The 13,971-nt window shown below is 41.2% G+C and overlaps 1 protein-coding gene across 4 annotated transcripts in view; it reads right to left on the minus strand.

Moving 5' to 3' along the window:
* LTBP1 (latent transforming growth factor beta binding protein 1) overlaps positions 1 to 13,971 on the minus strand; it is a 447,138-nt gene that overhangs the window by 215,704 nt on the left and 217,463 nt on the right. For 2 of the 4 annotated variants that reach the window (XM_040350808.1, XM_040350810.1), the window contains exons 6-8: positions 10,793 to 10,840; positions 4,783 to 5,007; positions 1,801 to 2,069 (exon numbers count right to left, since the gene is read on the minus strand). In XM_040350808.1, coding sequence (XP_040206742.1) covers positions 1,801 to 2,069; positions 4,783 to 5,007; positions 10,793 to 10,840 — 542 coding nt within the window. The remainder of the gene's footprint in view (positions 1 to 1,800; positions 2,070 to 4,782; positions 5,008 to 10,792; positions 10,841 to 13,971) is intronic. The other 2 variants (XM_040350809.1, XM_040350811.1) reach the window with 1 other exon arrangement.

Genomic DNA, 13,971 nt, shown 5'->3' on the forward strand with positions numbered 1-13,971 from the left:
TTCAGAGTATTTAACAACATTGGCATGCATTAATGGTAAAAGCACTTTGGAAAGGGTAGAGAAGGCGAAGAAAGGCTATTGCAGGGAAATAGAAGAGTAGGGACTGAGTGGGGAGGAAGGAGAGTGAGAAGATAGGGCGTGAACTGATCAAGTACTGGGTAAAAAGAGAGATGAAGATAGGCCAAAAGGAGATGATTATAGATGGGCATAATGGAGAAAAGAAATTGGGATCTGGTCAAGACATGAACAATTGGGGGTTAGCATGGTTGGAGGTCAAAGGGGAAGATGATTGTTCCTGTAGAAGATGATTGTAGCTAGGTAGGAGTTCAGGGTTGAATAGCGCACTGGGGAGAGATAAGCCAGAACAGAAGTGAAAACTGATTGTTTCTGAGGAGTAGAGGAGAGAGAGAGGAGTGGCAACTGATCATATTCCACAGAGAGGATGCTGGAGATGAACTGGTAATAGATAAGAAAGTGGAGAGAGGAAGCAGAAAGAGAGCTGAGAGGTCATGTAAGATCTTTCATTTTTCTCTCTGAGGTAGTGAAGTTATGTCTCCTGACATCTGAAGTTGTCTTGCTACTTTATTAGGTCAACAAATAGCCTTCTCTGACTGTGCTTTAAAGAACATCTTGATATTACATATTTTGGCACAAGATTTGCCTGGGAGTCTCTCTTTACATTCAACACATCTCTTCAACACTAATCACAAAGCGCTGTGCAAACTGTTGGCGCTATATAAATCCTGCATAATAATAATAATCCTGAGTTTATCATCTGCTGAGCTCTCTTTTTGTCACGATCAGAGATAGCAGCTTAGGTCCACCTACACTATACCTTTGTTACTAAGCAGCTCCTTGAAGGAAGGTGCACTCCATTGTATATCCTTCTGAACCAAGCCTCACATCTATTAGTCCAGCTCTATAACACACACATCACAGACACAAAGGCTGTTTAATGGCTTCTTAGTGATACGCATTGGGGTTTATTTTAATAAAGGAAAATAGACTGTGAACGTTGTAATCTGCACGTGCAGTTGTACTCTTTTTTTTTTTTTTGTAAATGTGTGGTAAAGCTTCAATTTGTAGAGAATACCCAATCAGGTGCAAGGAAAGTAACAAAAAAGCATGTTTCCTTGCACATGATTGGGTGAAATCAGCAGTTTCATCGTATTTACTAAGCTCTGGGGGAAACTTTGGGGGAAAAGTATGATGCAGCAAAGCATAAAACTAAGCAAATATTGCATAATGGACAGTAGCAGCTGAATCACTGGAAAGCTGCTGGGCCAGAGAGAGTTTTAGGTGAACAAGGTTGTTTTTTTTTTATGCAAGTTAGATATGACTCTCTGACACTTGTAACTGAATGCGGTTTATATTCTAACAGAAAATGTGATTGTCATTGTTCATTAGTACCAGTCCCTAATGTTTTCCCAGTGCAGAACTGAACCTAATAGAAGGAATGCAACTGACTGTAATAAGCAATAAGGACACTTCATTCCCGTACTTTGTACACGTTAAGCCTATTACTTCAAAGCTGGATCACCTGCAATGCCCCCTAAGTGAGTGCCTTGGGTTAATTGAGTGCCCAAAGACTCTGTGGAAGCGCCTGCATCCAGACATGACTTTAAGTCGGCTGTGTTAGTTTCATGCGGTGACTGCATCCTACACTCATCTAAAATTACATTTTAGCATAGAGCTTTCTCAATACTGTCTCTGAACACACAACTGTAACAAATCTATATTATATCCCATGAATTTTGAACATTTGAAAATGCCATCCCAGATACTAAAAGAAAGTCTTACCTGTGTTCCGGTGGTTTCCTGAAAACAACGTCCAAGCTGTGTTTTAGCTGAAACTGGATACACGTGGGATACTGTCTGCTGATGTGGGTATATGGCATGGGGTAGTTGATGTTTCTGTACACCGTGGTAGGAAACATGCGTCTGCCCTAGCTGATTATCTTTTTTCTGAATAGATGAAGAACTTTCAACCCGGGACACCTGGTGAAACTGTACAGAAGCCTCAGGTGGATGCTTCACATGAATGTTAACCATATTTGGTGGGTAATTAACTAGAAAGAAAAAAAAGAGATGATTTAATATTATATGCAAATTATATTATTTTATTGGCAACATATAATGATTCATCAATAACTTACTATACGCATTATATATATATACATACATACACAAACATACACAATATCAATAATGTGTGTTTTTCATATATATATATATATATATATCTAAAAAGAAACAAAAAGATAAACACTTATTTTTTCCTAATATGGCCAGTAACAGTCGGTTCACACTAGGGCGACACGACTTCCAGCGCCGACTTTCAGAGGCGACTCCGACACAACTTGAACATGAACCACAGGGCGATCTGGGGCGATTACAACACAACTTGAAGTCGTCTCCAGGACAGGAGACTTTCCAGTGGCCAATAAAACAACAATCAGCTCTGGGAGAGGGAGGGGGGCAGGAGAGGTTTGCCTGAGAAATGTATGTTATCTTCCTGGAAAGTCGCTTCAGTTAAGACAGTGATCAGACTTGGAGGCGACTTCCATTGAAATCAATTGGTACAAATCACCTACAAGTCGGATTGAAGTAGTAAAGGAACCTTTTCTGAAGTCGAATCGCCTTGAGTCGTGTGTATTAATATCGCTCCCATTCACTTCCATTGTTTTTCTCTACAGCGCGACTTGGGACGACTTGAGGCGACATGAAGTCTGATCGCAAGTCGCCCCAGTGTGAACCGGCTCTAACCGTATATACAATAACACTATTATTATTTATTTTTTCCATATTTTATTATATGATTTGTCATGTTTACCATAAGAGGACAAATCATATAGTATGTGTCTGATACAAAGCATGACACAGCTATTTACATGTGGTAAATAATATTTTTTTTTGTTTCGTTTCCTTCATTTATCACAATGTCCTAAACAAAATATAAAATAAAAATATTGTACCAGGTGGTAACAGAAGGTTAAAAAGAAAAAACCTATACTGAAAAAAAAAAATGTGACGGTTTTACTTTAGTTGAAATTGATGGCAACAGCAGCAGCAATTGACACAGACAACAGGCCTCAGCCCCGCCCCTCGTTTTACTGGATTTGACTAACAGCAGCAGGAGCCAATACTATCAATCTAACGAATGAGGACCCGAGAAAGCAACTGGAGCTTCTGTGTTCATCCCCGTCACTGCAATGACTGGGCTCAGGTAAGAAAAAAAAAAGGGGGGGGGGGGTGCTGCAGCACAAAAAATGCATTAAGGTGAAAAACCATGAGGGTTAACATCCCCTTTAAATACAATGTAATTAAATAGTTACATTGTTCCTTTCAAGACTGCTAACAAGCTAATATTTTGACTGCTGAAAAAGGAAACTACCCAAAGGGGTTGTAAAGGATTTTTTTTGTTCCCTAAATAGCTTCCTTTACCTTAGTGCAGTCCTCCTTCACTTACCTCATCCTTCGATTTTGCTTTAAATTTCCTCTTTTCTTCTGAGAAATCCTAACTTCCTGTTCTTCTGTCTGTAACTCACCACTGTAATGCAAGGCTTTCTTCCTGGTGTGGAGAAAGCCTCTTGAGGGGGGAGGGGCGAGCAGGAGTGTCAGGACGCCCACTAACACACAGCTCATTTCTCTATCTGCAAAGTAGAGAGTGTCCTGACTTGCCTGCTCGCCCCCTCCCCCCTCAAGAGGCTTTCTTCACACCAGGGAGAAAGCCTCGCATTGCGGTGGTGAGTTACTGACAGAAGAACAGGAAGTGAGTATTTCTCAGAAGAAATAAGGACATATAAATCAAAATCGAAGGATGAGGTAAGTGAAGGAGGACTGCACTAAGGTAAAAGAAGCTATTTAGGGGGAAAAAAATCCTTTACAACCCCTTCAAGCAAGATCTCAGATGTCAAACTGAACAGCAGGACCTGGTGGTAAACACATTAAAGTGTTTCTAAAACCTTAAGGTTTATCACCTTAATGCATTCCATACATTAAAGTGAAAAACCTTCTCTGCTGCAGCTTCCCCCCAGACCCCCCCCCCCTTTTTTTGCTTACCTGAGCCCATCTGATCGAGCGATGTGCACTCCTCATTGGACAGATTGATAGCAGAAGTGATTGGCTTCCACTGCTGTCAATCAAATCACAGGAACGAGAGGGGCTGAGTCTCACTGTCGGTGTCAATGGATGCAGCAGCGGAACCCTGGATTGAGCACACACGGGTGTCTGATGAAGAGGAGGAGTCTGGAGCGCCAGCAGGGTACCCCAGAAGAGGAGGTTCGGGGTCACTCTGTGCAAAACTATTACACAGAGCAGGTAAGTATAGGCATGTTTGATATTTTTATGGAAAAAAAAACGAAGCATTTACAAACACTTTAAGGCCTCGTGCACACAGGAGTTTGTAGCATCAAAAAGGTGGTAAAAAGCCACATGTCGCATTAATGCATTCTACTGACCAGAATTCTGAGCACCACACAATACTTCAGCACCAAAGCATATTCTATGCATGTGCCTTCTCAAATTAGCAATGCATATTTTTTCTTCTCTAGAAAAAATGTGGCACATTTAAGCTGCCTACCCAAGAGTGAACAAGTAGTAGCTACACACCTCTTAATACTTGAACTTCTTTCAAGGGCCAAAAGTAACAGTGTTCTCATTGGTACATGAATAAAGTACCTATGAGTACCGTAATTCTTACTTATGAAATCACATCACACTACATTCTCTGCAACTTAATTATTAAATTGAGTAAACAGAACATATAATTGTACCACATACCTTTAATTCCTTGTTGTCCTGTGACAGTGAGAGGTAACGTGTGGGTGGAATGAATTACATGAGATCCAGTTGATTTTATTGAATTCTGCTGGTTTGCATACTGTTTCTGTACATTTCCATTCTGTGTGGGTATCTGACAGAGCTTGCCGGTAAAGTTAGGTGGACACTGGCATTTGTCTCGAGCTGTACACTGTCCTCCATTCATACAAGGAAGATGGCAAATCACTGAAACAAAAATATGTTTCCATTTAGAGCTATGAAAATCATTGATTACATTTTATATAAACTGAAAATGCTGCGATGAACCATCACAAGCTTCGATTATCTCTTAGGGACCTTGGTGGTAAGCTATGCACAAGTGTTCAGGTATGGCAAACTGCTACAGTTATTATGAGATGGTCTCCTTCTCACTGTTGTAGCGTTCATTTTTTTTCATGGAGCATGCCACTGAAGCCTCGTACACACGACCGAGAAACTCGACGGGCGAAACACATCATTTTGCTCGTAGAGTTCCTTGTGAAGCCGTTGAGAAACTCGACAAGCCAATTTTCTCCATTCCCGTCAAGGAAATAGAGAACATGCTCTCTTTTTGGCTCGTCGAGTTTCTCGACAGTTTCCTCTACGAAAATGTACACACGACCGGTTTCCTCGGCAAAAAAATATCTCCCAGCAAGTTTCTTGCTAGTTTTTGCAGAGAAACTCGGTCCTGTGTACGAGGCCTGAGACTGCTTCTCTTGCAGCAAATTTTGTAGGATTCCATGGCTGCAAAGCTAGGAAATTTAGAAGCGATAGATTCCAGTAAAGTCCCTGAGTGATATAAAAAGCTGTGGGTATTTCTGTCTATAAACCTACAATTCTAAAAATAATTAGGAACTAGTGAAATAAAGAATTATGTTTATCACTCTAACCGAAACGTTGCACTTGGTCCTTTGTTATGTGATCAATAAAGCTTCAGATGAAACTTGATGGTTTGTGGTGTGCTGGCAAATACGTGCATTGTCACGAATGTTAGTGTGGCGCTTGCCATCCTGTTGCAAGTGAGAATTTACCAGTAGCAAGATTGCTAGAAAATGCAAGGAGAGCACTGTGTCGCTCCCTTGCAGACTTCAGCAGTGAGGCATCGCTCCCTCATTTCCGAAAAAGCTTGAAAATGCTAACTGTCCATTAGAGGAAACCTCACTCATCCCTCTGGAAAGAGAGTTACAACTGTAAGCTGGTGAGTATTTCACATCCCTGCTTTGTATTCAATAGCAATCCTGACATTGTTTTGTTTTTTTGGACGAGGGTAAAATCACAAGTTTGACTTTATCCTGGGAATTAACAGTGTTTTCTGTGTTCTTTACACCCGACCACCAACAAGACATACACACTGTGGCAAATGCCTGCACATTAAAAATAACCATTCAGAATAGAGTTATATAATTCTCTGGGCCTGTAATCCTTAAATCTTTGCCTTACTATTGCTAGATCAGTGGCAAATGCAAGGAAAGGAGGCAGGGATTTTAACATAACAATCAAGGCACACCTTTGCAGCAAATGTCCTCATTTAGACTTTCAAACAATAACAAAAATCATTTCATTTCAGGGTACACCATATGTAACAAAAAAGCTTCAACACACAGGGCAGCAGTTCATGACTATTATTTTGGTGTGGACTCCCTCTGATGGCCACATCAGTCAAATGTCCAATTAAGAACCTGGGGCCTGCAAGCTAGGTACCCATCCAGGACTTGACCCTCCAATGTTCAAACCTCAAGGGTAGGGACACAAGTCACAACCAGGCAGTGGGTCCAGGAAAAAAGGAAACATGTTCCTGTAAGGCCAGCCAGCATGGCATTCCACAGGGATATTAAAAGTTTGCAGGAGTCATCTAATAAATCTGACATATGAGGGTCAGAATGGTCAATAATGAATGATGACCTAAAGGACACCATAAGGCCTCGTACACACGACCGAGTTTCTCGGCAAAAACCAGCAAGAAACTTGCTGGGAGATATTTTTTTGCAGAGGAAACCGGTCGTGTGTACATTTTCGTTGAGGAAACTGTCGAGAAACTTGACGAGCCAAAAAGAGAGCATGTTCTCTATTTCCTTGACGGGAATGGAGAAAATTGGCTTGTCGAGTTCCTCGACAGCCTAACAAGGAACTCGACGAGGAAAACTATGTGTTTCGCCTGTCGAGTTCCTCGGTCGTGTGTACGAGGCTTAAGGCTTCCAGTGCCCATTTTGTCACTAGGCACTCTAGCTCTTTAAAGTTGTATTTGTCTCTGCAGGTTTAACCTTTCTGTTCAGATAGTCCCCCATTGTCTACTGATGTCAAAATGGCTCATAGTACCACAAAAACAATATCAGTCTGAACAATAAACTATTTTCTGAAATGGGGGGCTCTAATTGTGGGATGCTAACACAGTATTGTTTTCTCATAAAATTCATGAAATGCCCTTTCAGTACAAGTGCCCCAATGACCATTGCTGCATTCTTCCCATCAATTATGTTTGTTAAGGGAGCCATCAAAGTGGCAACATTGGGAATACTCATTTGCAGCATGCAACTATGCACTGGAAGATGTTTATCAGTTTTTCATGACCAGTTGGGGTAGTTTTAGATTTATGAATTTATGATTTATGATTTATGATTATGATTTATGAATTTGGGGATTAAATACACCTCACCCTATGGTGTACTAAAGATAATTAGCTTTCTCCAGGCCAATGGTGCATTTATTTTAGGTTCACTGTAAACACTGCCTTGTAGATGATTTAAACACAGCCTGTATCCATTTACTGCTACAGATCACCACATCATCTAAATAAGAGCAGTACAATGCTCAGTACAATGGATAACATCTATGACAACAAGGATATACTTCAGGCCTCTAGTGTACAGACCCTAGTTGGTGTATCACTATTCATTCTAAAGGGCCCTCATTGTGAAAAAAATAAATGAAAAACAATAAAGGCCCCCTAATTACCAAGACTATAAAATACACCTCCAATAAGAGACTTGTAGCCTCTCAGCCAGAATCCAAAGACTGTGCGCAATATAACCCCATCCTGAACCTGAAAACTGATGACCATGAACCCAACATAACAGATAAACACACATATCCTACATTTGCTCTCCATTTTTGTTTGCCACCAACATTCTCCATGCATACAAACACTTGCATCTTTTTTTACAGTCACCTGTATCCAGGAAATATCTAAGTCACATAGGCCTAGTAACCTACTGTGACCGGTTTACTTAAGTGGGTCCTTGTACAAAGTTCCAGCTGTAGCATTAGAGTTCTTAATATGTCTCTGCAGATGTAATTAGGGACTTAAATTAGGAACTGATTCACTCTTCACAAACATGTTCCAGCTTGGATCCACTGTGTAATATTATTTCCTAACATACACGTGGAACATCTCACATTGTGTGTATGAAGGGAAACACATAGAACCACTGTTAGGCCCCGTACACACGTCCGAGAAACTCGACGAGCACAACACATCGTTTTGTTCGTCGAGTTCCTTGTGAAGCCGCCGAGGATCTCGGCGAGCCAAGTTTCCTCATTGACTAACGAGGAAATAGAGAACATGTTCTCTATTTGGCCCGACGAGATCCTCGTCGGTTTCCTCGGCCAAAAGTGTACACACGACCGGGTTTCTCGGCAGAATACGGCTCCGATCGAGTTTCTGGCTGAATTCTGCCGAGAAACGTGTGTACGGGGCCTTACCCATCTCGATTTAGTCATCCATGCCCACAGTCACCTGCAGCCCTCCATGGATTCACAGGCACTAGCAAAATCAACCATCATTGATGAGTAACCACAAACCTGATGATCTGAAGCCTCGTACACACGGCCGAGGAACTCGACGTGCCAAACACATCGAGTTCCTCGGCCAGTTCAGCCCTGAAGCCGCCGAGGAGCTCGGCGGGGCGAGAGCTCCCATTGAACAACGAGGAAATAGAGAACATGTTCTCTATTTCCTCGCCGAGCTCCTCGTCGGCTTCCTCGGCCGAAAGTGTACACACGACCAGTTTCCTCGGCAGAATTCAGCCAGAAACTCGGTCGGAAGCTGAATTCTGCCGAGGAAACTGGTCGTGTGTACGGGGCCTTAGAATCCCACTGGATAGCTGGATATGACAAGTGTACACAGGGTCCTAAGATATTCTACTATGACAGAAGATGTACAGAAGATGTGTTCTAACACTAAAATGTTAGATGTTTTCACTTACTGTTGTATACCAACATTGCCAGGTACATTGTAAAAGAGATTTATTTAGAATTTTTGATTTAATATTAGGTCCATCTTCTGACATATTTATATGATGTTGTACAGGATGAAGGTACACATTTTTTTAAAACAATGTCTACAAGTGCATCATTCAGGCAAAGGCACACATTTTTCTTCAGTTAGAGACCCAAATTTTCTTATGTGTTGTGTTTAAATTGTAGGTTATGGCAAAACATAAAAGAGGTTTGGTAAGAAGTCCCCATCACAATGGTTGGAGACTTTTAGTATCTAAGAAACATTGATTTAAAATAAAATTTGATTAAAACCTAAACAGGTACATGCGTAATTGTAGAGTGTTTGTTAAAATGTATCTAAATCCCAAAACAAAAATGTAATATTTTTAAGACTTTTCTGTTTTCTATCCCAATGGCTTAAATGTGAATTTTTTTCATTGTATCTATGTACCCCATCTGATGGCCAAATGTTGACTACAAACACATTTTCTTCTTCATTTCCAATACATGGTTGGAAGAATACTGTAACATGTAGTGTACAGAAGATAGCTTGGAAGGAAGATGTGATTTCAGTCCAGCTCACAGAGACAAGGAAACTGTATTTCTGGCAAGATCACCAGGTATTTTCTGCAATTGTTGAAAATGTTTTTAGCCTGAAAATGATAACTAATGCAGTCAGCACATTTAGGCCTGGTGTACACTGATATGATTTCAGATGTGACTTGGATCATACTAAATCACTTAACAATGGAAACAACATTGCTCTCAAAGGTGCCTGTGCACATCAATGCAGCACAGCTGCGATGCAACTTTGGGGAACAGTCCTTTGCTACTTTGGTGCGGTGCAGTCTGATTTTGTGGTCCTTGGACTTCAATGAAAGTGCATCAAAATCACATCTACATTTGTTTTTTGATGCATTTTTTGTGTGTGATTTGCGCTTGTTGTTAGGAATTCCTAACAACCAGTGGCTTATCCCCGCTGTCAGCAGTAAGGATGAGTCATTGTTTGTTAGGCTACTTTCACACTGAGGCACATTTCAGGCGCTATAGCGCTAAAAATAGCGCCCTGAAAGAGTCAAGGGCTTTCACACTGGAGTGGTGCGCTGGCAGGATGCTCAAAAATGTCCCGCCAGCCGCATCTTTGAGGCGCTGTAGGAGCAGGTGCATACACTGCTCCTAAAGTGCTCCTGCCTACTGAAATCAATGGGCAGCGCCGACAAACCGCCAGTGGTTTTAACCCTTTTTCGGCTGCTAGCGGGGGTTAAAAGCACCCTGCTAGAGGCCAAATAACACTGCAAAAACTACGGTAAAGTGCCGCTATATCGGCTCTTTACCGCCAACAGCGCAACGCCCCAGTGTGAAAGTAGCCTCAAGGAGCCAGAACCCGCCAGTGCCCTAACAACCAAGGAGCTGGAACCCGCCAGTGCCCTAACAACCAGTCATCCCTGCTGTCAGTGGGCGATTCCCCACTGACAGCACAATGTGAATCAAAAGAGCCAACATCATTTATTTTATCATTAAATTGCGTGCTGGTCTCCCCCCCCCCCCCAAAGCCATACCAGGCCCTTTGGGTCTGGTATATATTTTGAAGGGCATCCCATGCCAAAAATGTTTATAAAAGATTATTGTATGGGAGTTGACAAACTTTAATATATTACATTTTTGTTCTTGGGTTTAGGTATTCTACTACAACTGTTAATAACTGATGGTAAAGCAAGTAGGAGGAAACACACCAGACCAAAAAATATGAAGCCAATATGAAGACAAACAACAGTACCTGAAGAGCAGGAAAAAGGTCTGAGATGGGGAAAGAATGAATGAGAACCTGCAAAGATGGGTAGGTTCAGGCAGATTCAAAAATACAGCAAGTGAAGGAATACATTTGCAACATCATGAAAAGAGACCCCTGTGGAATCAACATGGCAAAAAAATGTTTACCATTGTGTACCACTGAAGAAGTGAAAGATTTACACACAATTCACTCAAGGCTCCATTGACATCTACCTACCGGTAACAATGCTAGCCAGCATGCTTGCCTTTTCAAGTTACACATAATTACTGTAGCAATGACAGTACTAATCAAACTGGTTTTGTAAATAAGGGGAATTAGTGTAATACAATTTGTAACTGATGTGATCAGTTTATCTATGCACATCACGGTGTAGATCGAACAGCAATTCAAATAATTTTTTTTTTTCACTTTTGCATTTAAACTTGAGAAGACCCCACTATTATGCCTAATTTTTATTTAAATCATTAAATATTTCCAGCCCTCTCATAAAGAGAACTCTGTAGCAGTTTTTCTTGTTGGAGGGTCCAGAATAGAGCATCTAAAAAAGTTAAACTGCAATAGTATTAATAAAAAAGTTAGGCTATATGAATGGGGGCATGTAACAAATATAAATTAGGTGTTATCCCAATTTGGCTGCAAAAATGGCTGCAGTGGAAACACATGTTAAGAAATTGTTGGAGCTCCAGTGGGTTGGAAATATGCAGCCAATTTTCCATTGTTCCCAAGCAGGGACACAAGAATCCTTGGTGTAGTAGAGAGTTTTCATATTTCTGCCAAAATACAGACTTTTGCATGTTTTGTTCTTACCTAGGAACCCACCTATGTCATTAATGGACATCACTCACGTGCTATATTTGGTCATTGTGAAATCACAATTAAAGCGGAGTTCCACTCAAAAGTGGAACTTCCACTAATTTTATCCCTCCCCCCCCCCCTCTGGTGCCACAATTGGCACCTTTCGGGGGAAGGGGGGACAGAATACCTGTCTTTGACATGTATCCTTTCCCACTTCCGGGAGTCCCCGCTGTTGAGCTGTGACGTCACCGCGTGGCTCCCTCCTCCTCCCTCGCCGGGTCAATAGGAGAGGGGAGCGGGGCCTTGCACATGCGCAGTAGGGTTCCCGGCGTGAAGCCGAAAGGCTACACTGCCGGGTTCCCATACCCGCAAAGGCGGCGGAGCACCTGACAACTGATGGAAACATCAGCTGCGGGTGGCGACATCGCTGGACTCCAGGACAAGTAAGTGTCCATTTATTAAAAGCCAGCAGCTGCAGTATGTGTAGCTGCTGGCTTTTAATTATTATTTTTTTTGGTGGAACAATGCTTTAAATCCCCTGTTTTGTATTTAATATGTTTACTGTTGCAAAACGACATAAAAACTATGAAAATAAACAGCAGAGGGATGTAGGTGGGTTCACCTATTATATCACAAATATCTTGTGTATATTGAGTGAAGACAGAGGGGTTGATGTACTGAAGGCAAATAGACTGTGCACTTTGCAAGAACAGTTACTCCAGAGGTTAGTAAATGAGAGGAAGTTTGCTGACTCCATCATCCAATCATGTGCATGCAAAACTTCTGTTTGGGTATTCTTTGCAAAGTGATGTTTCCCTTGAGCTCCTCGCTAAGCAGCGAATGTGACATTCACCAAACCTTTAATGCAGGTAAATCAATCACTCTGATTTAAAACACATTTACAGGAAAATACACCTGCAGTGAATGTCACATTCACAGCTTTATAAATATACTATTTAATTTATATACCTCATTTTGATTCAGCATCTATAACTGGTAATCTAAAGAAGACAAGAATTGAAGGAAAGACAAATGCATCTTAATAATAACAATGCACTATTAGTCGAAAAATAATACCTCCTTTATGGAAAAGCTGTTGCACAGGAATGGAAAACAGGGTACAATAAAGTAAAGTATAACATTGCATAAATTGTGACACATGAGGGTTGATTTACGAACAACGGAGAATGTAACATCTGGTGCAGCTGGGTATGGTATCCAATCAGGTACAGAAAGGCAGTTTGTCCAGTTAGGCACTGTGTCCCAGATTTTGCACTCTCCAGTTTTCGTAAATCAACCCCATGGCACTTCAATACATAAGCACCCAAGTGGATTGTGCAGATTGTACCGACTAAACATAAACAGTATGATCCATGAGCAGTTAAATAAAAGAGTTCACAGCACCTTGGGTGAGTAAAGTCATGGCAGAAATGTCCATTCAAGATCCATGCAACATCACTCAACAATAATTTCATTAGGAAACATAAGCTGCACTCCCAATAAGTAAGACAATCAAGATATAGGCTATGCACATGTATCAGGTGATTGTAGAAAGCTGTCCTATATAGTATTATACTTCGGACACCCTCAGTTTATGTATATCAGCTTTTTAAGGGGTAGAGTGTGATTCATTTTGGCTATCCAATCTTGGAGTGTCGGAGGAAGAGCCACATTAAGCTGCAGGCTAGCAGTTTTCTAACTGTAAATATGCTCTTGTGAATAAATGTAGTCGTAAACTTTTCTGAATCAGGATCAGAATAAAGTCCTAACAAGCATTGTTTGGGGTTTAGGGACAACAGCAATCAAATTTTGTCATGTGGGAAATGTACAACTTGTGACCGGAATCTCTGAATCTTGGGGCAGGCCCATATAAGATAATTAAATGTGCCAGTACAATAAAACACATTGGCCATATGGGGCTGTGCATAGAGCGAAATGTTGCCATACATATCGGAGTTAGATATTCCCTATGTAGGATACAGGGTTGTGTGAGGATAACTTGGGGGAATAACAATTTACAGCTGTCCAACACTTCCCCTCATTCCTCATTATCTAGACCGTCTGTGTCTGGTTCCCAGTAGAACTTGGGCGTACATACAGTGTTGGAGGGCAGTGGAGTGAGCAAATCTTATAGGTCATTGAGGTCCATTTTTGGAAGTTGTCTCTATTTATAACCTCCAGTATGAATATGTGAATGGGAGTTGGGTACCTGTCTGCAAATTGAGCTAGTAGAGCATGGTGTAACTGAAAGTAATGGAATGGAATATGGTTTGGAAGTGCAAATTGGTCCTCCAATGTCTGGAAGGGTTAGTCTCTCAAGCATTGTAGCTGATAAGTGACACCTATCAGTAGTTCTGGATCCTACCATT

Source organism: Rana temporaria, chromosome 4 (assembly GCF_905171775.1).
Source record: "Rana temporaria chromosome 4, aRanTem1.1, whole genome shotgun sequence".
Lineage (NCBI taxonomy): Eukaryota > Metazoa > Chordata > Amphibia > Anura > Ranidae > Rana > Rana temporaria.